Source organism: Hemitrygon akajei, chromosome 4 (genome assembly GCF_048418815.1).
Source record: "Hemitrygon akajei chromosome 4, sHemAka1.3, whole genome shotgun sequence".
Taxonomy (NCBI): domain Eukaryota; kingdom Metazoa; phylum Chordata; class Chondrichthyes; order Myliobatiformes; family Dasyatidae; genus Hemitrygon; species Hemitrygon akajei.
Genome location: NC_133127.1, coordinates 90125185 through 90150690, shown reverse-complemented (window position 1 = coordinate 90150690; position 25506 = coordinate 90125185). Strand labels below are relative to the sequence as shown.

Sequence of the window (25506 nt, the reverse complement as noted above, 5' to 3'; positions counted from 1 at the left end):
GTGGGAGAGACCAGAGTGGTGGGGGGGGGGGGGGGGGGGATCAAGCCAGCGTGTTGTGTCAAATGCTGCAACCCAAAAGTTAGCAAGACTAATAATAATCCAACTTGATGACATAGCCATCAGTTTCTCCAACCTAATCATTTCTCCCCTCTCCCTCCATCCTTTCACCCCTTCTCTTCACTTGTCCAACGTGTCCTTCTGATTCCCCTCCTTCTTCCCTTTCTTCCATGTTCAACTGCGTTTTCCTATCAGATTCCTTATTTTTCAGCCCTTTAGCACCTATCAACTCCCAACTTTTTACTTCAACCCTCCTCTCCCATCTACACACCTCCTCCTCACCTGGTCTCACCTATCACCTGCCAGTTTGAACTCCTTTTCCTTCCACCACCTTCTTATTCTGCTTCTGTCCACTTCCTTTCAAGACTTGATGAAGGGTCTGGCCCAAAATGTCCATCATCTCTGTTGATGCTGTCTGACTTGTTGAGTTCCTCCGGCATTTTGTGGGCACTGCATTAGGAAGACTTTGTCATATACACACTAGTTTATAAGTTGTGCCAGTAAAAATATTACTTCTCTCCCTTTCTGGCCCCTTCAATAAAATCCTAGAAGATCAACCTGAACACCAGCTTTCACCATATTTGGAGGTAATATAAATTATATTAAATATTTATAATTTATAGGGAATTTCCACATCACTGGGCATTTTAGCTGACCTGCTGGTTTCAATGAGTGATGAGGATTACTACCACTTTAAGAAGAACCCTCAGATGGACCTGGTAAAGTATATGTAACTGTTAATCTTTCTGCAAGTTAATGTTCATATTTCTGCATGATGAAAGGCAGTGAATGAACTCTGCACATGTTAGTCTAGAGATTGCTGGATTAAGTGTAACTTCATCTCGGAGTTGCTAAAGATGCTGATTAATCTTTCGGCTTGTTGTTTCTTAGAGTGACACTTCAAGGGTTACATTACAGTGACAGAATCAATAAATTGTCAAACCATCAAAGCTTAAAATTAAATATTTTAACCAGATTAATGTAACCAAGGATTTTGGAGCTTATCATTATGTTTGGAATTGAACCAAATCTTTTAACACAAGCCAAGAAGAACACCACCTTTTGAGCTATAACTACACTATGCATCAGTTTTCAGTAAGTACAGTCACCAATAAACCCAAAGAGCAATTCATCAGAAAAATCTTCCCCAACAATTGACAAGAATTTGAATCTCTCTGTCCAAGGAATAGTTAGATATGAATATAAGAAATACAAGCAAAAATAGGTAATTCAGCATATAAAACCTGCCCTGCCATTCAACAATGTTATGCTGTTGACATACCATTGTTGAATGACAGGGCATGTTTTAAAGGCTGAAGCACTATTTTCCTGCTCTATCACCACATGCCATGATATCTCTAACATTTGGAAATCAATCAATTTCTGTTTTGAATATATTCAGTAACTAAGCCTCCTTAGGCAGAGAATCCAAGGAGTCACAACTCTGTGAATGAATAAATCATTCCTCACTTCAATCCTAAATATAAACCCACTTTTCTGACTGTGATCCCTGATTCTAGGTTTCTCAGCCAAGGGGAACAACCTAGTGCATCTACCCTATCAAGTGCTCTAGGAATTCTCTACCTTTCAATTAGATCACCTTTCATTCTTCTAAACTTTAGAGAGTACAGGCCTGCTTACTCAATCTCTCCTTAAATAACAAAGAAGCCATCCCAGGAACCAGTCTGGTGTCTCTTCATCGCACTCCCTCTATAACAAGTATATTCGCTTTTCTCGGTTACTTTAGTTGAAGCAAAGAGTGAGTGGGATTAAAAAGGAGACTGAATGGTTATGTGAGAGAGGAATAGAGAGGATTGTCTGATAGAGCTGGAAAAACAGGGGTCATGGGGAGCATAATGGCGAAATGCCCTGTGCTCTGCTGTAGACACTAGAGGAAGAATACGCAAAGATGTTTTGTACGTGAGCTGCGTGAGGTAAAAATATGAGGCAGAAGCACATCAATGTAGTACTCTTTCAGTTATACATTGATGGCAATGAATACAAACAGGCCCACAGGTGATCCAAAGCAACTTAACAGACCTGAATCACTTTACAGACTAATCTTGAAACTTTTGCCAGAAAGCAGTTTGAGGGGAAGATTAGTCAGGTAATTTAGTCAGGTAACCAACGCCATTCTGCCTGATACATTCTACATTAGATTAGAGTCTCTGGCAATGGAAGCAGCACTTGAAGATTGTCAATGGAAGCAGATTTTTGACATGTTTATACTTGGAAGTAAAAGCAATGTCCTCATTTAAGTTTGCATCATGCAATGGCCTATATCACTGCTGCCAGTTTTGTCATGGACTATCATCGCTACACATGTTCTAAGCATTGTGACAACAAGGTGTCGCAAAGCGAGTTATGCTAAGAGGTGGCACAGTAACGTAATGGCTAGCACAACGCTTTACAGTACAGGTAAAACTGGTTCATTTCCTGTAAGGAGTTTGTACATTCTCCTCATGACTGTGAGGGTTTCCTCCCACAGTCCAAAGATGTAGCAGTTAGTAGGTTAATTAGTCATTGTAAATTGTCCTTTGATTAGGCTAGGACCAAATCAGGGATGGCTGGAAGGCATGGCTCAAAGGGCCTATTCCGTGCTGTATCTCAATAACTAAATTAATAAATGAGTCAGCAACAGAAGTGGAGGTTACTATCAAGGTAGTTGATGCAAGACAGGTCTCAAATTACTTCATTAAAAAACAGAGATTAGGATCTAGCATGATTATCATCTTGTATTTAGAAATACAGCCTGATGTTCTGGTTGTCTCTCAGATCCTGGTTGAGGAATGCACTGATCGACTCTTATCAGCTGCTGAAGCAAGCAAACTGGCAGCTGTGCTCAGTCAGTACAACCCACTCTTTGTGCTGACAAACCTGGTGAGTATAGAACAGGAAGCAGTGTGGGAGAAGCTTGTTAAATTATCCCAAATAGAGTTATTTTGTTTAAATCTACTTTACTGCATTCAAGTGACAGGGTTGTAAACTTAAACCAAACAAAATGAACCCTTTGGGAAAACGAAGCCCAGGTATAATTGAGAGCTTATTCAATTATGCAAATTCTCTAAGAGCTTGAAAACTGTTGTGTAATGACGTTAGTGAGCAGCAAACTGAAATGTGACGTGGGTCAAGAGCAGCATCCCAGAATAGTTCTGCGCCTGGGATGTTGAAAGGGATAATGATCTTGACTTCAATTGTGGTAGCAGTCTACTCGCCTGTGTGTATCTCTCTGAGGGTGCAGGAAGACACAGCTCTCAGTGAAGATGTCTTGATGCAGTATGGTCTGAGTAGGTATTGTTCCTTAGAGAAGTTTGGCCATGAACGAGAATCCTATGGAAGTCCCTCCAAAGTGGTTCCCATAGCTGGTTTTGATACCTCTGATACCTTGGCTCGCCATTTCCACCTCATCTAGTAAGACAAGTGTTAGGGATTGCTGTTACTATGCAGAATATTACTTTCCAAAGGTTCAAAGGTTCTTTTATTATCAAAGCATGTATCCATAAAACTCTGAAATTTTTCTTCTCCAGATTGATATTTCCAAAATGTTCTGGCCTTGTTTCACATTTCAAGCACCTGTAATGTTTAGTTTTAGGTCTATTAACACCATGCTGGTAGGGAATAAGAGTATTTACCACCAAAAAAGTTTGATGTTAACTGACGCTTCTTATTTCTTCCTCTCCAGAATATTTATGGAACATGTCTCCTTTCTTATAGTTTTAAGGGGAATGATTCAAAGGAGAAAAGTCAGTTCTACCTTTTACAAGCAAAAGAGGCTTTTGAAATAGGGCTCCTTACGAAGAGGGATGATGATGTTATAACAAGTAAACAGGAACTGCATGGATTTGTTAAAGCTGCTTTCTCTCTTACAACTGTGCACAAGTGGCTCACGGGTAACAGCGAAATCCTTGTGAAGATGAGGCAACTGTGTAAAGAAGCAATGAGAAAATTATACCTCTACAGTACTCAGAACCAGGAAGTTTTGGCTCAGGAGATCATGGAACTGATCAGCCAAATTAAAGTTTCTTTGCAAATAAAAGATCTCTGCAATTCTGACAGTAAGTCGTATGTCCCAGACCACTATAAACATTACTGGGATAAGCCAATAGTGAAGAGAAGTATGGCCTTTGATGAAATCCTAGCCAGGCACAAACAATACCACAGAACAATATGCACAGTATTTGAAGGTACTTGTAGAAGACAACAAAATAGCAAGGGACTTTCAAAATATAGCTGTATAACTGATTTTAAGACAGAAACCAAAGAATTTGATACTGCTAATGCCAAAGCAAGCATTCCTCATCAATGTGATCTTGATGCCTCTCAGCATTCTTTACCTAAAGAGATGAAAGCAATACAAAACAAACAGGAGATGCATAACAAGAGGCATGAATTAATGAAGGTGGCCAAACCGGAGAACCAACATGCAGACCCTTTGAAAGACCACACCTGCTCAAGGAATGACCAACCACATGGCACTGATCGAAACCTGGGTGGTGTAACCCTGAAAGACAAGGGTAACACCAAGAAAGGATGCACAGACCATTTGAGTGACTGCCATGACTTCAGCTCCTCCTCAAAGTCCTGCCTGGAAACATCGGGGTCAGGATTATCTGACAGCTGGGAGGAAGTTATCAACAGCAAGGACAGTGGATCCCCCAGCAGTGGAAGTAAACCTCATCCGCTCACCGTGGACACAGAATGTTCAACGGTTTTAACTGAGGAAATCAGAGAGCATCAGCAGGATGATTTAGAAAAACATACTGCACTTTCTGTCTTTCCATCAGAACATACATTGTCTCAAACACATAAACAGCTTAGTGATTCAAATATTAACTGTACTCCAGGCAATATGGAGAAGAAAATTCCTTCAACTTTATCTTCAGTTGAACACAGGTCTTCCACAGTGGCTGGCCCTGACGGAAAGACTGTTGACAATGCAGAGGACCATGAACCAGACAGTTATGTAGAGACCGCCGGTCATAATCAGCGTTGTGAATCTACTTGCCAAACTTCAATAACTCATTCAGATTCAACAAACCTGAGGAGAGTTTCCAGTTCCTCTTCATTTGAGATGATTGACTCTGATGCAGATACTGTTGATGACAGAGAAAAGGATAATAAAACAAATAATTTTATAGGGTCCCCTGGATATGCCCCAAACCCTCATTCTTCATCAGATCCAACTGGTAAAGGCACAATACCTCATTCAGATTCACTGAACATTAGGAAAGTTACCTCAGCTTCTTCAGGAGAGAGTAACTCGTTTGAGATGATTGACACTGATGCAGAAACTGCTGATGACATTCAGAATGATCTGAATGATTTTCATATGGGCACAAGTGAAAACAGCCTTACGAAATCCTCTTATTCTCAGCCACGTCCAAATGCTGTGGAGTCTGTCATCATTGACAGTGATAATTCAGGGAGCCTTGCAAAGAGAAGCCAGGTGATATCCGAGAAAAATAGATCAGTTGAATTGATATCAGTTGACCCTACAGCAGAGACGGTTGAAGAAACAGAAGAAAGCCATTTTTCTCCAATTCCACAAGGAGCTTCTGAAAGTCAGCATTCAGATGAAAGCAAGAAACAGGAGACACATCATCATGATGCAGTCCAAATGAAGGATTGCTCTGCTCAGTCTATGTTACCCATCAAAGAATTAGACAAAGATCATTGTAAGGCATCGTTAATAGCAGCTGAAAGTGCTGACGATGTCGTGAGTAACCAGTCTCTGAACAGCAGCATCAATTCCAGCTCTTCCAACAGATCATGGTGCAAATCACTTTTCTCAAGCAGCGGTTCCGACCTTGAATATATAAGTTCACCACTAAGTTCAAGCAGCAGCTCTTACGTGTTTCTTTCCAAAAGGGTGCAGAGCATTAAGAAACGTGTTATAACTGATGAAGATTATAAGATGTTGTGTGCAGGTGTAACCCACAAGTGGCTTATAGAGAGAATTACTGGTACTGGGGTATTTTACCCTCACAAGCTAAAAGACATTTATCGTAAGTATTTTAAATTATTTTATAGATGCTATTAGTGGTATTTGCTAAATTAAGACAATTTTAATTTCATTATCTCTCCAGTTTCTTTATCTCTTTCAAATCTCAGTCTCATATTTTATTTCCAGAAAGTGCTTTTTCATCTAAGAAGTCATTTAAGAAAGACCTAGAATTACATGTATCTTTCACAACCTCAGAACCTCCAAAGAAGTTTATAACCTATCAAATGAAGCATAATCAATCTTGTAGGACAATGTTGATTCATAAATATTGGCCAAGATAACAAGTTGACCTTAACATCCTTACCTCACTGAATGCCTGATAGGAACAAAAATAATATGGCAATTAATATTTAATTGGGTGGCGGAGTGGAGATACGATACATCTCCACAAAGGGAGGTGTAAGGCATTCCTTCCCTTTGCTTCCCTGTAGGTCACTCTTGGGCAAGATGCAGCCCTACTTAGACACCCCCAAATCAGGGTTATGTGAAGCCATGGGAGCAGGTGGTGCATAACACAAGTCCTGGTTATGTGACCAGTGACGCCAGGCAGACAGTATTGATAATGGCTGGGGTCACCCATCTTGTAAAAGAAGGCAATAGCAAACCACTTCTGTAGAAATGCTTGCCAAGCACAATCATGGTCATACGACATGGCACATAATGATGATGACCCAGTACATATTCTCCATATTATTTTAAGGCTTTGCATACATTTTACACAAGATAGTATTTTTCATAATTACACCTTTTGGCTTCTCAAATTTCCTTAATATAAGAGTCAACACTTCCTTCTAGGTCACAGAGGCCTAGAATTTACTGGGGCCTGCCGAGGATTGTTAAATAATTGCATTGCTCCTGGACCAGTTGCTTAGAAATTAAATAGCATCAGATGCAACTGAACCAAGTTTACATGAATTAGCATTCTTTCTGCACTCTGCACCAGTGCAGAGAATGCTTAACGAAATTTGTATATTTGTGGCCTGGCATGGGGCTGTGGTTATGGCATCTCAGGGAACCTTTGGATTTGGGGAGGATTGCAGATAGAAAAGGAGTAAGGGATGAGGGCTGGGAGTGCTGAAACAGTGGGTGGCTATTGGTAGTCATGGGATGCAATCAGTAGTTTCAGTAGCAGTCTGTGGCCCACAGGAGGTTGGCAGGTGGACAAATCTTGGTCAACAGATGATAGACAGAAAGATACTTTATTGACCCCAAAGGAAATTACATTGTCACAGTAGCATTACAAGTGCCCAGATATATAAATATTAGAAGAGAAGTAAGGAAGAATAAAATAAGTTACCTCAGTGTACAGGAGGGTGTCATCCTTTCCCCGGCAATAGGTTGACTCATTATACAGCCTAATGGCTGAAGGTAAGAATGACCTCATATAGTGCCCTTTGGAGCAGTGCAATTATCTTAGCCTGTTACTAAAAGTGCTCCTCTGTTCAGCCAAGGTGGCATGCAGAGGGCGAGAAACATTGTCTAGAATTGCCAGGATTTTCTGTAGGGTCCTGTGTTCTACCACAGTCTCCGGTGCGTCCAGTTTGACTCCTATAACAGAGCCAGCCTTTCTAATCAGTTTACTGAGCCTGTTGGCATCACCCATGTCGATGCTATTGCCCCAGCACAGCACCACATAGAAGATTGTACTGGTGACAGCAGACTGGTAGAACATGTGAAGGAGATGCCTGCATACTCCAAAGGATCTCAGTCTCCTCAAGAAGTAGAGATGACTCTGGCCCTTCTTGTACACAGCCTTTATGTTGGTGCTCTACTCAAGTCTGTCATCCAGGTGAACCCCCAAGTCCTTGTGGACCACATCCATGTGCTCACCATCAGTAGTAACAGGGAGCAGTGCAGGCTTAGTCTTCCTAAAGTCCATCACCATCTCTTTTGTCTTACTGATGTTGAGCTGCAGATGATTCAGCTTGCACCATTTGACAGTGTCCTCCACCAGGGCCCTGTATTCATCCTCCTCCTCTCCCTTTATACACCCAACTATAATGGGAGACAAGGAAATAGTGGATGAACTGAATAATTATTTTGCATTAGTCTTACTGTGGAAGACACTAGCAGTATGGTCGAAGTTCCAGGTATCAGGGGTCATGAAGTATGTGATGTCAAATATAACACCTTAAGTCCTGTATTCAGCCTTTTCGATTTTGTCTGCTTTTTACGTTGTAACTCATCCTGTTTACTGCAATTTTGCCCTATCATCAGCCTGTCCTTGCTAGGAGTCTCACTACACATTGCCTCTGTTTACTATCCTGGAGGTCCTGTTTCTCAACTTTCTACCTAGCTCCCTAAAATCTCTCTTCAGGACCTTGTCTACCTATGTCATTGGTGCCAATATGTACCAAGACTTCTGGCTGCTCACCCTCACCCTTGTGAATGCCACAGACCCAATCCAAGACATCCTGATCCTGGCACCAGGGAGGCAACAAACCATTGGATGTTCCTATCACGCCCACAGAACCTCATCTCTGTTCCTCTTAACGAAGGCAAATGCAATGTTATCATTCATTTCAACAAGACTAGACTATAAGAACAAGGATGTAATGCTGTGGCTTTATAAGGCATTGGCCAGACCATACTTGGAGTATTGTGAGCAGTTTTAGACACTTTATGTAAGAAAAGATATGCTGGCATTGGAGAAGTTCCAGAGGATGTTCACAAGAATCATTCCAGAAATGATAGGGTTAACGTCAGAGGAGCGTTTGATGGCTCGGGGCCTGTACTTCCTAGAGTTTAGAAGAATGAATAGGGGGGTCTCATTGAAACCTATTGAATATTGAAAGGCCTAGTCAGAATGGATGTGGAGAAGATGTTTCCTATAGTGGGTGGGTCTAAGACTAGAGGGCACAGACTCAGAATAAAGGTTTGTCCATTTAAAACAGAGATGAGGAGGAATTTCCTTAGCCAGTGGGTGGTTAAGCCATGGATGGCTGTGGAGGCCAAGTCACTGAGTATACTTAAAGCAGAGATTGGCAGGTACTTGATTAGTCAGAGCATCAAAGGTTACTGGAGAAGGCAGGAAAATGAGGTTGAGAAGCCATGATGGAATGGTGGAGAAGACTCGTTGGGCCATCTGGTCTAATTCTGCTCCGAGTCTTATGATCTTACAGTCTAATATCAGGTAAACTGACTCTTAAAATTTGCACCAATCTTTAGTCGAGCCCACAGACTCTAGCAACATGCAACTCATTATAACCCAACTGATCCCCCAACATGTCATCACTGTGTCTGCACTGATAAAGACACAGAACCTACCAATGTTATGTAAATACACATATTGTTCTAGATATATTGAAAGTCCAACTGAACAAATAATTAAGTAGGGTGCAGGGTCCTTGGAAAACAAGCCCGTGTTATACTTCCTTGCTTGTCCAGTCTGAGGAACTGAAAAAATGCAGTTTATATATATTTTTACAGGTGGTCTACTATTTAAATATAACAAAAAAACTGACACTTGGACAGCCCAGGAAACTCTGGTATATATTGGGAAGTGTTTAGTTGTGGATAAGCCAGGTGCCCAGAGGATTGCTTTGGAGACCCGCTTTCTGCATCAGGAAGAAATACTGGGCAGGTACTGAAGGATTCTTCCTCTTCCAAAATCACACTTGTTTTTTGACTTCCTTCTCTAGCAATATTAACTGATTCCTCCTTGGGATATGGGTGTTGCTGACTCTCATCAGCTGAGGCAATGTATCTATGACTCTGACAGTAAAGCACCTAATATATGTGAAGATAGAATTTTTTTTTACTATTTCTCCTTGTGGCTGGACAGCCTTCTTCCTGCAATCTGGGTCTTCTTTCTCTCATTCATTGGCAGGATGTTTGTTGGCTACACTGGAAAGGCCAGCCGATACTTCCCATCCACAATTTCTCTTGAGAAGGTGGTGATGAGCTCTTTGCTGGATCCCTGAATCTTTCTGGTATAGGCGGCCCTTGGGAATACCAACGTAGAAACATACAAATTTGGACCAGGAGTTAACTTCTAGCTGCTTACATTCCAGGATTTAGACCTAGTGAAAATAATGAAAGACTAAGATAATTCCAACACAGGTGAAAGTGATCCCACAGTTCTGTAGGTTAGCAAGTTCCAGGATTTTGATTCAGCATCATGAAACAACAATTAAAACCTTCACTTGGGTTCTGTCTCACTTTAGGTTTATCAGCTGGTTTGATAACTGAGTTCATCTAATGGCTCAATTAGTGAGAATATCATCCCAAACTTTCCAAATTTGGTCATTATCTCCATTCAGTTTGCCAATCAGAAAGTGAAACACAAAAACTATTGAGAATAGAGCCAGGCAGGGTAGGCTGTGGATTGAGGTACAGTGAATAGATTGGGGTGAGAGGAGAACGTTCCACTGAAGCTGTATTTTTTTTCCAATCCAAATCTGTTTCCACTTTATATAATTGTTCTTTAGTGAGGAAGAAATATTGAAGGTGCATAAATAGATTCCCAACACATCCTAAAACATGATATTTTTTTACTAAGAAGACCAAAAATCAGTGCCTTAACAGATTTCTTTCTTGCTATTCCAGATATGTTGGAAAACAGTACAAAAGAGTGAAAGAACTTTCCTATTACTTCAATGATGTCGAGCAGCAAATGACTGCACAGCACTACGTGACGGTATTCAATAAAAGGTTATATGAGCAGCAAGTGCCAACACAAATATATTATATTCCAGCCTCAGTTCTCTTGGTAAGTTGAAAGAACAGTTAAAAATTGTAAGTCACTTACATCTCAAAAAAGTGAAATGTTGAAGCTGTAGACAGAGGGGAGTTGAAGAAGTAGTCTCTGACCCCTTTTTTCTCTTAGCCCACCAGTTACACTCCTCACCTCCTTCCCTTTATTGAATGGCCTACTGTTGCCCACCATCAGATTCCATCTTCAACCCTTTGTTACTTCAAATTATCACCTCCTGTCTTCTTATCCCTCCCTCACTAGCCTATCATATTCCTCGCCTGCATCCACCTATCAACCGCCTGCTCTTATTTCACCACTTGCTCCCATCTCTTTTTAAAATTATACTGGCTGTCTCCCCTCTTTCTTTCTAGCCCTGATGAAAGATCTGTAACCAAAACAAGAATTGTCCATTACCTTCCAATGGATGGTGCCTGATCCATTAAGTTCCAGATCTTGCTCCAGATTTCCTGAGACTGCAAATCTCTTCATCCATTCCAGCAGTTATTGTCCTCTTGGGCTGCTTTCAAAATGAAGGGAAATGCTGCTACTGGAGCACTTTACTACCAATAACCACCACTTCACCATCTGCACGCTGATGCACAATTTAGGTTTGAATAGGTTCTACAGTTCATTACAACCTAGTCTAAATTTGTAGAGAAGAGATGAGCAAAATTAACAATCCTGGACTGCCTTTAACTGAGTGGGATAACAAGAGGTCCTAGTGCATTTGAGTCGGGGAGATGTCAGGGGTCAGTTTATTTACACAGTTGTGTAAGTGGTGAGTGCTTGGAATGGGCTGCCAGCAACAGTGGTGGAGGCAGAAACGATAGGGTCTTTTAAGAGGCTCCTGGATAGATACATGGAGCTTAGAAAAATAGCGGGCCATGGGTAATCCTAGGTAACTTCTAAAGTAAGTACATGTTCAGCACAGCATTGTGGGCCAAAGGGCCTGTATTGTGCTGTCGATTTTTCTGTGTTTCTTTGTTTCTATTTGATCCAATTAAATCAAGGGGAAGACTCCACTGACTGGTATCCACTGGCATGGACATGTCCTGTATTTATGAGCAGTATATACCCTGTTATCTTCCAGATTGCCAGGTAGATGCAAGTAATGTTAGAGTACTGGAATAGCTTGACCAGATGCATAGATAGTTGAGGAGTGATTATTCTTGCTCAAAGAAAGATGCTATAGTCAATGAAAGTAAAATCAGTAGGACAATATTGCACAAGTTCCTTAGGACCACGTCCAGGATCTAGACCCACTGAGTAAATTAATTTTAAATCATGGTAGTGTACTGTATAGCTTGCAGGAGAACTTGAAAATGGCTGTATTCCTACTTGCATGTTGCCTTTGTCCCACTGTGTGGCAGGTGTCACTGGTTTGCAAAGTGGTGTAAGAACAGCCATCTTCAGCTGTTTCATCGACAAACCACCATTAACTCAGCGGTGGGAATACTCACTGACATTTGCACAAAGTTTACTCATTTTTGAATCTCCTCAGAAGATGAAACTGTTTGTGCCTGCAGGCAACAAACCTCTGGCCATGGTCAGTCACAGGCTGATCAGTAGCATTAGTCCTAAGGAATGACCATCTCAAATAAAAGACAACTTGACTCCCTTGCCTTGATATCCAATCGCATTTTCATCACCAAGTTGCCAATATATAACTTGGAAGTCACAGTTAGCCAGGAAGATAACTGGATCAGCCAGATCTATACCGTGACTACCTGGAATCCACTGCACTTACTTGGACAGGTGCACCTTCAACAACACTCTAGAGATTCAATACCACCCAGCTCAAAGCAGTCAATTAGCTTAGTACCACATTCAACCCCCTAAACAGTCATTATCGCCCCCACCCCCAACGATGTAGCTGCAAAGTGCACCATCAACAAAGTGCAGTTACTGACCTGTGACTTCTACCCTACAGAGGGACAAATGCAACAAGCATGTGGGAATATTGCCACTTGCAAGATCTCCTCCTAATAGTATCCTGTCCTGACTTAGGACAATCACTTGAATGGATTGAAATCCTGGAGTTTTACAACCAAATAGTATTTTGGGACTACCATCGTCAGATTGACTGCAGCGGTTCAAGATGACCAAATACCTTTACTTTAATGTATTTGATTAAAAAGCAAAGTTGAACTATACATTTATTGATTTACAAGAGTTTAAAATTATTTTAAAAATTCAATAATATGAAACTCATTGATGTGGTGAATCACATTTGAAATGTGGTATGGATGAGTACTGACCAAGTGTGCGCAGCCCAGCTGGTTAGTGTGTTTACAGACATTTTTAATCTCTCCCTCCCCCAGTGTGTAGTGCCCTCTTGCTTCAAAACATCCACCATTGTCCCTATACCAAAAAAAAACAAGATAACATGTCTAAACGATTGGCGTCCTGTTGCACTCAACTCAATAATAAGCAAATGCTTTGAGAGGCTGGTCAAGAACTACATCTGCAGCATGCTACCACCCACAATGGACCCCCTACAATTCGCCTACAGACACAACAGATCAACTTACAATGCCATAGCCGCAGCTCAACACACTGTCCTCACTCAAGTGGAGAAGAGGGATGCTTATGTTAGAATGCTTTTCTTGGACTACAGTTCAGCATTCAACACCACGATTCCTCCAGGCTCGACAGGAAGCTTAAAGACCTTAGTCTGCACCCCACCTTGTGCAGCTGGATCCTGGACTTCCTGTCAGTTCGCCAGCAGGTGGTAAGGATGGGCTCCCTCACCTCTGCCCCTCTGATCCCCAACACAGGAGCCCCCAGGGCTGTGCCCTGAGCCCCTTCTCTACTCCCTTCACACCCATGACTGTGCTGCCACGTACAGCTCCAATCTGCTGATCAAATTTGCAGATGACACATTGATAAGCCTCATCTCCAACAATGATGAGACAGTCTACAGAGGAGAGGTCAATGCCCTGATACAGTGATGCCAAGAAAACAGCCTCTCCTCAATGTCAAAAAGGTCGAAGGAGGTGATTGTGGATTACAGGAGGAACGGAGACAGGTTAGCCCCTACTAACATCAATGGGACTGTAGCTGAGAGGGTGAGTAGTTTCAAGTTCCTCTGTAAACACATCACTGAGGATCTCACCTGGACTGTACTTACTGGGTGTGTGGTGAAAAAAGCACAACAGTGCCTCTTTCACCTCAGACAGCTGAAGAAGTTCAGCATGAGTCCCCAAATCTTCAAGAGTTTCTACAGGGGTACCATCAAGAACATCCTGACTGGCTGTGTCACCACCTGGTATGGGAACTGTAGTACCCTCAATTGCAGGGCACTACAGAGAGTGGTGCGGACAGCCCAGCACATCTGTGGATATGAACTTTCCTCTATTCAGGACATTTACAGCAGCAGGTGCATAGAAAGGACCCAGAGAATCATCAGGGACTCCAACCACTCCAACCACAAACTGTTTCAGCTGCTTCCGTCTGGCAAACAGTACTGCAGCATTAAGGTCAGGGCCAACAGGCTCCAGGACAGCTTCTTTCACCAGGCCACCAGATTTATCAATACACATTGATTTGATTGCATATCTGACTGTACATACATGGATACAAAACAACCATGTACATAATCTTAGTGTTTGAGTAATATTCTCCCACATTTCCCCACTTTATTGCTTGTACGTTGCAACAGAGACACAACATAAAGATTTTTAATCTCTTGGATGTAAGAAATAAAATAAATTCTATTTCTAATTCTAATTCTAAATAAATAGTGATGGGACACAGCAGAGGAGGCATCTTGTGATATGAAGTAGGGAGTTCACAATTCGAAGTTAACTTTCTGAGTACATGCAACCAGTAAATGCTAAAAGCACATACTCCCAAAGGACATGTAGTGATCTACCAGGGGCCACATTATTTTCACCCATAGTGTGTTCTCAAAATCCTTTGCAGATCCAATAATGGGTCAAACCAGTGGAGTGAATTTTGGGAATGTGAACTGAGTAGGAGTGGTTATTTCAAAAGTATTCAATGGGGATGAAATCAAAAGGTTAAACCAGTTATCGTCAGGGAACCTTTTTACTATCATCATTTTTGAAGTCAAATTGGTGGTGGTACAATTTAAAAATTGTACGATTTAATCAGTTTAGTGACGTGTTCACATCACAGTAGCCTAAAAGTCACACCCAGAGATGTCCTATGCTTTCTGTTTTCTCAGCTTTTGGAAGATAACCAAATTGTGGACTGTGTAAGCGTAGAGCCGTACATGCTTGGAAAATTCATAAAACTAACCAACAACAAAAAGGCTGTTTGCAAAGAATATGAAGCAACAATGTATGGACTAGCATTTGGACATTTTACATACGAGTTTTCAAACCAAGAAGAAATAGTGGTTGATTTACAAGGTAAGTAACTTAACTGTCACTCAATAGATGACAGCAGCATTTATAATCCACGTGCAAGTGATTTTAATAGTTACACCAGGATCACACCTTTTTTATCCAGCATTATCCAAACTTTGGTTCACAGAGCTTCTCATTCATTCAATAATCACAGCATGATGGCAAAAGTGAACTGTTCCTTTTAGTTTTAGAGTTGATGCTGTCAGTTTCCCAAGAAGAAATTCAGTTTGCTCGTCACCTTCTTTTGGAAGGGACCATGTTAAAACATGTCTTCAATATTTCCTCACCTCATCTTCCAGTTCAAATGTAAGGTTTCCATGAAAGTGAGTGGAATGGCATGTGACAAAGACGTTGTGAGTTTGCAATGGAATGTAAAAAGGTTGACTGATTGAGTCAAAACCTGGCAAGTGGAGTTTAATGTGGGGATGTATGAGTTCATGCCCACACATGAATATTGGAGGTGTTGTGGAAAGTGTAGAAGGTTGCCGTAGGTTAGAATGGAATATAGACAGAATAACCCACATTGTTGGGCAGAGAAGTGCCCGGTAGAGTTCAATCTGGAAAAGTGTGAAGAGATGTGCTTCAGAAGATCAATCTTGAAGGCAGAGTACAACATTAATGATGGGATTTGTAGCAGTGTGGAAGAACAGAGGGATCTTGGGGTCCACGTCCATGAATCCCTCGAAGTTCCCTCTTCATTTAATCGGCAGGATAAGAAGGCGTATGGTGTACTTACATTTATTAGTCAGGAGATTGTGTTCAAGAGCCATGAATAATGTTGCAGCTCTTTAAATCTCTGGTTAGACCGCACTTAAAGTACTGAGTTCACTTCTGGTCACCACATTATAGGAAGGATGTGGAAACTTTAAAGAGGGTGCAGAGGAGATTTAACAGGACGCTGCCTGGATTAGAGAAGATGTCTTACATGGAAAGATTGATCAAGTTAAAGCTTTTTTCCTTGGAGCAATGGAGGGTGAAAGGCAGCTTGATAGAGGTGAGTGAGATTGTGAGAGATATAGATATAGTGGACAGCCAGCACCTTTGTCCCAGGGCTTCAATGGCCAGTACCAGAGGACATCAGTGGAGGAATGTTTAGGGAAGATGTCATAGGAAACTTTTCTTACACAGAGCATGGTAGGTGCCTGGCAATGCTGGGGGTAATAGTAGAGGCTGATAAAGTAAGGACATATAAAAGACTTTTACATAGGCATGAGGATGTAAGATAAAATAGGATTATGGGCTGTGTAGGAAGAAGGGTTAGATTGATCATGGAGTGGGTTTACGTAGGATAGCACAACATCACAGGCCAAAGGGCCAGGAGTGCTGTACTATTCTTTCTCAGTGAAAGAAATGAAAAGGCAGAGTATTACCTAAATTACCAACGTGCTGCAAATGTGTGAAATTCAAACAGGTATGAGTGTTCTAGTGTACGAATCACAAGAAGTTAGCAGGCAGGTTCAACAAGTAGTTAAGAAAGCAATCAGCATTTTGGCCATTTGAACTTTATTGCAAAGGTGTTGGAGTTAAAGAACAGGGAGATTTTGTTACATTTGTACAGAGTGTTGTTGATGATACACCTGCACCGTTTTGGTACCCATACCAAAAAAAGGATATACAGGTTGAGTACCTCTTACCTGAAATCTTTTTTTGAGTGTGGACATGACATCAGAACTGGAAAATTCCACAAGGCACTAGGATGATTCCCAGGCAATGCACAGGTCTCTGTGCATCACAGACAGTTCTAAGGAATAACCTCACATATGTAATGAACAGAAGGTAGTGAAAAATAGAAAAACTGCATAAAGTGGAAAATGAAGATCTCAGTTGTGTATTGAAAGAATTGATTCATCAGCGTCAAAATGAACATATGAAACAAGCAAAGATCTATCACAACAAACTGAAAATCAAGGTAATGGTGAATATTCAGCAGGCTGGTTGTAGAAATTTAAGAAAAGGCAGGACATTTAATTTTTAAATATTTTAAAGATAAAAGCATCTGTTGATTACGAAGCAGTAGAGAAATTCATTGATGAGTTTGTGAAGATTGTCACTGATGAAAATCTAACACCAGAACAAGTCTACAATGCTGATTATCTTTGTACCACATATAAAACCTAAAAAAAGTAAAATACAAATATGGTGTACTGGAACCTTTTAATCAAAATACAACATCGTAGGTGGAGACTGAAAGCCTGCCGTTGTTTGATGTTCTTCAACAGTTGATTCAGGTATTCTCCCCATGCTGCTGTTCTGCCTTTGTTACTTCCACACACATTATATTTTCATTATATTAATGGTATGTAATATTTTTCCAATTAACTACATATGTGTGATGAACAAGTGCAAGACAATGACTGCTCACAGGAGTAACGGCATCAGAGTCGGAAATGATGGTGATCCCAAGCTATCTTATTATATATTCCAAACTCCAAAAAAATCCAAAATCCAAAATACTTCCAGCCCCAAACATTTCAGACAAGGAGTACTCAACCTGTAATGGCACTGGAAAAAATGCAAAGAGATTTAATTCCTGGGATTAAATGGTTCTCTTATCAAGTGTGTTTCAACAGTTTGAGTTTGCATTCCTTGGAGATTAGAATAATAATCGTTTAAAAGTGAGGTGCATAGAAGTATGTTCTCTTAGAGGGTTGTGACTTTCTGCCCCAGAGATGGTGGAGGCAATGATATTAGATATATTTAAGCTGCTGATAGATATTTGAAAGATCAAGGAATGAGGGTTATAGGGAGCTAGCACAAAAGCAGAGTTGAGGGCAACCATGAATCAGTCAAGATAGAAACATAGAGACATAGAAAATCTACAGCACAATATAAAGCTGTGCCAAACATGTCATTACCTGAGAAATTACCTAGGGTTACTCATAACCCTCTATTTTTCTGAGCTCTATATACCTGTCCAGGAGTCTCTTAAAAGACCCTATCATATACACCTCCACCACTGGGGAGCAATCCTCCCCACAAGGATATTTGTCCCCCTCGGTTTCAAGTGCAACCCGTCCTTTTTGTACAGGTCACTCCTGCCCCAAAATAGGTCCCAATGATCCAAAAATCTGAATCCCTGCCCCCTGCTCCAATCCCTCAGCCACGCATTCATCCTCCACCTCAGTCTACTCCTATACTCACTGTCATGTGGCACAGGTCATCTTGAATGGTAAGGGAGATTTGAGGAACCTGGAGTCCTGTTTTCCTGTGTTATTTTGGCATATTCACCTCCCTTCTCCTGTGGTTCTGCCAAGCCTCAGAGGAAATTCCATGATTTAGGAATTGTCTCCAATTATTCTATCCTTCTCTGTACTCTCGTCTTTAAACCACTGCACTTCTGGAGTGACAGGCCTTGCTTGAGACGGTTTCTTTTTACCCAGTCTTGGGATCAAGTAGCTCAGCTTTTATTGCCCATCCCTAATTGCCTTTGAGAAAATAACACTGGGCTGCCTTCATGAACACCTGCAGTCCTCCGGTGAAATGAAGAGGGAACAGGAATTCAAATATCCATTTGAATGTTGTTCCAGACATTTCCCAAGTTGAGATTCTACTCTCATGTAATGATGCTGGAATTGGGGGAAAGAATGGGCATATTACCCAGCCAGAAAGACTTGAGAAACAAAGATATTTATATGATTTCTCCTTCACATCTAGAACTTCCCTTGCATCTGTGGCCCCACATCTGGTGGCTAGTGACTATTTTGATGGGGGAATCATTGCTTGGAAATTCATCAGCCCCTGAGCTCTATGGTATCAGGTGTAACTGGCCTGGCCTTCCATGAGCTAAGCCTCATCTTCAGGGCTGCTTCAGCGCAGCAAATGCAAAAGCTCTCTTCCACAGCAAGTGGGACCTGCACAGAAGGCATGGTTTCCACCTGAACTGGAGGGGGGCTTATAACCTTGTGGTAGTGCTGCACGGGGGAAATTTAATTGCAGGGGAGTGAGAACCAGAGTGCCAGAGCAGATAGTGGAGTCATTGTGGGGAAAGGTGTTGTAAAACCTACATACAAAGTCAGATTGAGCATGCTGGAACTAATGTCCTGAGTTGCGTACATTTCAATGCAAGGAGTATTGTAGGAAAGGCAGGATCAGCACGTGCAATTATGATATTGTAGCCATCAGAGAGATTTGGTTGCAGGAGAGGCAGGGCTGGCAGTTCAACATTAAAGGTTCTGTTGCTTTAGACATGATAGAGTGGAAGGAATTAATAGGGGAGAGGTGAAATTAATAGGAAAAATGAAGAGATGTAAATCAGATTGAAAGAATACAGAGAAAATTTAGAAAGATATTGCCAGAACTTGAGGCCCTGAATTATAGGATAAGGTTAAAGTAGTTAGGACTTTACTCCCTGGAGCATAGAAAAATAAGGGAAGATTTGATAGAGGTACAGTATACAAATTTACGAAGGGTACAGATAGGATAAACGCAAGCAGGCTTCTTCTACCAAGATTGGTTGAGACTTGAACAATAGGTCATGGGTTAAAGGTGAAAAGTGAAATGTTTAAAGCAGGGATTCCCAAACTTTTTTTATGCCGTTAAGCAAGGGGTCCATGGACACCAGGTTGAGAACCCCTGGTTTAAGGGGAACATGAGGGGCCCTTCTTCACTGAGAGGGTGGTGAGAGTGCGGAACAAGCTGCTGTCAGAAGTGGTGGATGTAGGTTTTATTTCAACACAAGAGAAATTTGGACAGGTAACTGGATGGCAGGGGTACGGAGGCTATGGTTAGAGTGCAGGTTGATGGGACTATGCAGATTAATCAGTCGGGACAGACTGGATAGGTCAATGGGACTGTAGTATTTAATGATTCTATAATGAAAATTAGGGAAGACTTTGCCTGGGGGCAGGTGTAATTTTAGAGAGAGGGAGGCCTAGTGAAAAGATTGAGGGTCTGTTGCTGGCGATCAGTGGTGGGGGTGCACTTTGATGCTCTGTCAAATCATTGGTCATCAGATGGGGTGGAATTGACAGAGTATTGGGGGGCTAAAAGGATTTGGCAGCTAGAGTGTGGGATCTACAGAGGAAATGGTAGGCAAGGAAACTACTGTTAGATTCCACAGCACCTCTGGGGACTGTTCACGTATTACACAACAGTGACTAAGGGACTAGAAATAGATTTTAAAACATTGCAGTCCACACTGTGAGCTTCTAATTTTACTAGACTTTTTAATTTCATAAAAAATATCATGTATTGTTAAGATTAGGTGTAGTTTCTTTGCCTTGATTATTTTGAATTTATTTTATTGAACAAAAATAAAAATTAATTAACTGCTTAGGGCACAGATAGATAAATAAGGAGGCGATGCAGCTATTAACCTTTACATGTGCTCAGGCTGAAGTATTTACAGCAGAGTTCAGAAAACATGAAAAACAGAGGTGACACACATCTGAAATTTATGGAAACAATAATACCAAGTCATATCTAGAAAACTAGACTCGTTCCCTCTGCTGCCTGTAAGGGGTTTGTACATTCTCCCCTTGACCACGTGGGTTTCCTCTGGGTGCTTCAGGTTCTTCCCGCAGTCCAAAGCTATATCAGTTAGTGAGTTAATTGGTCATTGTAAATAGTCACATGATTAGGCTAGGGTTGAATTGGGTGGGGGTGGGCTACTGGGCAAGCAGCTCAAAGGGCCAGAAGGGCCTATACTGCACTGTATCTCAATCAATAAATAAATAACTGGATGGATGGATGAACAGATAAACAGATGGATAAATAAGTACACATATAAATAGTTTAAAGTGACATTTGACCAGTACACCACTGTCTTACCTGCCACATAATCTCCAAGATAATTGACTCAGATAAATGTCATACATGACATTGTTAATAAATTAAAATCAGTACTTCCTAGGAAAGTACAGGAAAAAAAAAAGTTTAGTTCTTCAACTGAATTTATGAGAGCCAGAATGAATTTCCATTCTACGTATTTGCTGCTGCCTCAAGAGAACTTTCTCATCTGACTTCTTCACCTAATTCTTCCACAGGCTGGGTCACAGGAGATGGCAAAGGTCTTATTTACCTAACAGATCCTCAGATTCACTCAGTGACAAAGCAGCGAGGGGGATCTAACTTTGCAGACCAAGGCATCAAATATTTCTTCAACTGTCAACACAAGGAATGCAATGAGATTTGCCACATGCTCACTTTGAAGAACCCTGGCAGGGACAACCTGGAAGAAATAACTTCCACATAGTTTTGGGAAGTGTATTTGAATTTGTTAGGATCTTTTCTCATCCTTATCATTGCAGAAGGTGATCACTATGTAGCCCAGGTAACCTACAAGCCACTATTCTAGCAGTTGCATCAAGATGATCCTCGTTGGTAGCTGCCGGTGCTAACCGTGAATCAGGATGTGCAGTGTACCTTACAAATGTCTGTGAAGTCAAGTCCACATTATACAGAATTACAACAGGAAAAGGTTCAACTTTCACTGCTTGCAGTAAACTTGGTCAACACTATGAAAAACTATGCATGCCCTCCACATCTTGCAGCATTTAGGGATGAACAATACTTTTATTTCAGAAGGTTCACTTCCCTCTTTTTCTCTACATTCCCTCTCCAAATTATTTCCCTTCTCTCCCTCTCACTCTCTCCTTTCTCACTTGTAGACAAGTACATCTCCACAAAATCATTCAGAGTCTTCCTCAATTAGAAACCCTGGATGAACTAGGAGAACCACAATCTGCTGAAAACCAGATCAGAGGCTTTCAAGTCTGGTGCCCAGGAAAGTTACAAGAGGTATGATCTTCGGAAAATCATCTCATGGGTGAAGTGGCAATTCTGGACTAAACTTGAATCAACAAAAGACAGTTGTGGCAGGGCTTGAATACTATCACCTCTTATAAAGTTAATTCAAACAACATAGGCAACAGCTGGACTTTGCTTCCAGGTGAGCTCAGTGTTTTAGATGCTCACCATAACAACAACCTCTTACTCAATGTCAGCAAGACCAAGGAACTGATTGTTGACTTCAGATGGAAATCAGAGGTCCATGAGCCAGTTGTCATTGGAGGATCAGAGGTGAAGAGGGTCAGCAACTTTAAATTTCTGTGATATTATTTTGGAGGAGCTGTCCTGGGCCCAGCACACAAGTGCAAATACAAAGAAAGCATTTCCTTAGGAGTTTCCAGTTACTTGGCATGACATCTAAAACTTTCACAAACTTCTATAAATGTGTGGTAGCTGCATCACAGCCTGGAATGGATACACCAATGCTCTTGAACAGAAAATCCTACAAAATTTAGTGGATACAGGCCAGTGAGTAAAGACTGCCCCATCATTGAGAACATCTACATGAAACGTTGTCACAAGAAAGCAGCATTTGTCAGCAGAGACCTCCAGCACCCAAGACATGCTTTCTTCTCGCTGCTGCCAACAGGAAGGTGGTACAGGAGCCTCAGGACTCACACCACCAGGTTCTTGTTCATCTTCATGCTTCCTTAAATTACCCTCTTCTTCCTATTGTCCCTCTCTGTGACCCTCTCTCTATTACAAAAACATACAAATAGGAGTAGAAGGAGGCCATTCTGCCCTTCAGGTTTTCTCTATCTAACAACATAATGGTTAATCTTTATTTCAACACTGTTTTCCTGTTCTATTTCCATGCCCTTTCAATCCTCTGCTATACACAAATCTATCACTCTCTCTATCAAATACAATCTATGCCAGACCCTGAAGTAAAAGGTTCCTATCTGAATATTGAAATTTGACCTTATTTCCATTTATGTGACATACCTCCTATTTTGAGATTGGTTTTAGTCTCATCAGTTGGAAGAAGAATTTCCCCATATTCTTTTCAATCTCTTTGACAGTTTTCTACATCCAAATTAGGTTACCTGTCATTCTAAAATTTCAGGAATAGCTAGTCTACTTAATTTCCATTCAAATGGCAGAAGAGCCATCCCAAGAAGCAGTCTGGTGAATCCTCACCCGACTCCCTCTTTTGCAACCATGTCCTTTTTTCTTCGATAGGTAAAGAGATCAAAATTACACATAATATGACCATTATCATCTCAAGAAAGGCTTACATAATTCTAGTAAAAATCTTCACTTTTGTACTAAGACTCTCTTGCAATAGGGGAAAACATCCCTTAACCATTCTCATCGCCTGCTGTACTTATATGTTTGCTTTCAGTGGGTTGTGTATAAACACATCTAGGCCCCTTTGAACATTAATATTTTCCAATCTCTCACCATTTAGAAAATAATCAGTGCTTCTAGATGTTTCTACCAAATTTAAATACTTAATGTTTTTATCACATTGCATTTTATCTGCCATGAAGTTGCCCATTCTTACATGTTCATCATTGCTCATTTCCCTATCATTGATAAACCTGGAAATGTTACATTTGGTCCTACCAGACAATAGGTAGGTTGTGAATAGTGTCAAGTGCTGATCTTTGTGATAACCCCACCAGACCCCACTTGTGATGAACCCATTTATTCCTTCTCTTTGTTTTCTGTCTGTTAGCCAATTGTCAATCTACGCAAATATATTACTTCTCAATGTACTGCAAGTATGGGGTCTAACAACCTCATGTTTGGGACGATGTTGTATGTCTAATGAAAATCCAAGAACGACATTCCACTGTTTCCTACTGCACTACATAATCTTTTCTGCACTCTTTCTAACTTAATAGCAACAAAATGTTAGCGACATTGAGCAAATGAAATCAAGGTTAGGTAACACACAAAATGCTGGAGGACCTCAGCAGGCCCGGCAGCATCTATGAAAAAGAGTAAACAGTCAACATCTAGGGCTGAGACCTTTCATCAGGATGGGTCAAGGATACGCGAGAGGGTGAATACAGAGCTCTGAGGAATGTAGGGGCTATAGAAATTGCTACAAGATGGTTTCTAGCCACACTTAAACACAAGGAGGATCTTAGCTTATCAATGCAACTCATTTTACATTGAAATTTAAAAGAGAAATGCTTTCATTCGGATCACCCATTGGACATTGGTGCTCTATGATTGTTTAACTATAAATGAAGCCCTTTTACCCATGACAAATTGTAATCATTTCTTGCTCAGCAGCCCTAATTACATATTTTATGTTGTAATGTCATAATATTAAAAATGTCAATGAATACTGTTATGGATTAAAATTTTTGCGGCAAATTGTATTTTTATGTTCTGCATTTTAACTAAGAAACAAAAAAACATAGAAAATCTACAGCACATTACAGGCCCTTTGGCCCACAACTTTGTGCCAACCATGTAACCAACTCTAGAAACTGCCTAGAATGACCCTACTGCATAGCTCCATGTACCTATCTAAGAGGCTCTTAAAAGACCCTATTGTATCCACCTCTATCAACTTTGCTGGCAATGCATTCCACGCACCCACCACTCTCTCTGTGGAAAGACTTACCTCTGACATCCCCCTTGTACCTACTTCCAAGCACCTTAAAACTATGCCCCTTCATGTCACCCTCTCATCATCTTATACACCTCTATCAGGTCACCTCTTATATTCCATCACTCCAAGGAGAAAAGGCCAAGTTCACTCAATCTATTCTCATAAGGCATGCTCTCCAATCCCTGCAACAACCTTGTAAATCTCTGCACTCTCCCTACAGCATCCAAGAATAATATTCTAAGAATATACATGATTATTATATTTCAAAATCTGCTTTTTCAATCACTGCTGAATGTCTTCACCGTTACAGCAATCCTTCATGTTTTGAAAATTCAAACACAAGTTCAGCTCAAACGAGTTAACATGAAGTTATTGGCCAGATTCTGTTTAATTCTTATTGCTGTTTTTGTGGGTGTGACATTTTCCCCATTGGCCACTGTATGAAACATACCCATACACCTCATTAATACAAATATCTAATCAGCGAATCATGTGGCAGCAACTCAAGTGCATAAAAGTATGCAAACATGATCAAGAGGTTCAGTTGTTGTTCAGATCAAATATCACATTGAGGGAAGAAAGGTGATCCAAGTGATTTTGACTGTGGAATGATGGTGCCAGACTGGGTGGTTTGAGTATCTCAGAAACTGCTGACCTCCTGGGATTTTCTGGCACAACAGAGTTTACCGAGAACAGTGACAAAAACAAAATACATCTAGTGAGCAGCAATTCTGTGGGTGAAAAAGCCTTGTTAATGAGAGAAGTCAGAGGTAAATGGCCAAACTAATTCAAGGCAACCATAACTCAAATGATGACACTTTATAACTGTGGTATGCAGAAGAGCATCTCTGAATGCACAACATGTCAAACCTCAAAGTGGATGGCTACAGCAGCAGAAGACCATGAATATACATATATACAGGAGGTTCGTATTAAAGTGGCCGCTAAGTGTATGTGCCACTGTATAATTAAACTGGAACATCTCAACTAGAAGAATAGTTATTTCTCAACCACA

The 25506-nt window shown here is 41.0% G+C and overlaps 1 protein-coding gene across 5 annotated transcripts in view; it reads left to right on the top strand.

Moving 5' to 3' along the window:
• The window catches only part of alpk1 (alpha-kinase 1), a 126630-nt gene extending 102415 nt beyond the window's left edge, over positions 1–24215 (top strand). For 4 of the 5 annotated variants that reach the window (XM_073043039.1, XM_073043040.1, XM_073043041.1 and 1 more), the window contains 7 exons: positions 681–776; positions 2833–2937; positions 3740–6062; positions 9491–9644; positions 10610–10772; positions 14947–15133; positions 21115–24215. In XM_073043039.1, the coding sequence (XP_072899140.1) occupies positions 681–776; positions 2833–2937; positions 3740–6062; positions 9491–9644; positions 10610–10772; positions 14947–15133; positions 21115–21323 (3237 nt within the window). In that variant the 3' untranslated portion in view covers positions 21324–24215. The remainder of the gene's footprint in view (positions 1–680; positions 777–2832; positions 2938–3739; positions 6063–9490; positions 9645–10609; positions 10773–14946; positions 15134–21114) is intronic. The other variant, XM_073043042.1, reaches the window with a different exon arrangement.
• The last annotated feature ends 1291 nt before the right edge of the window (positions 24216–25506 follow it).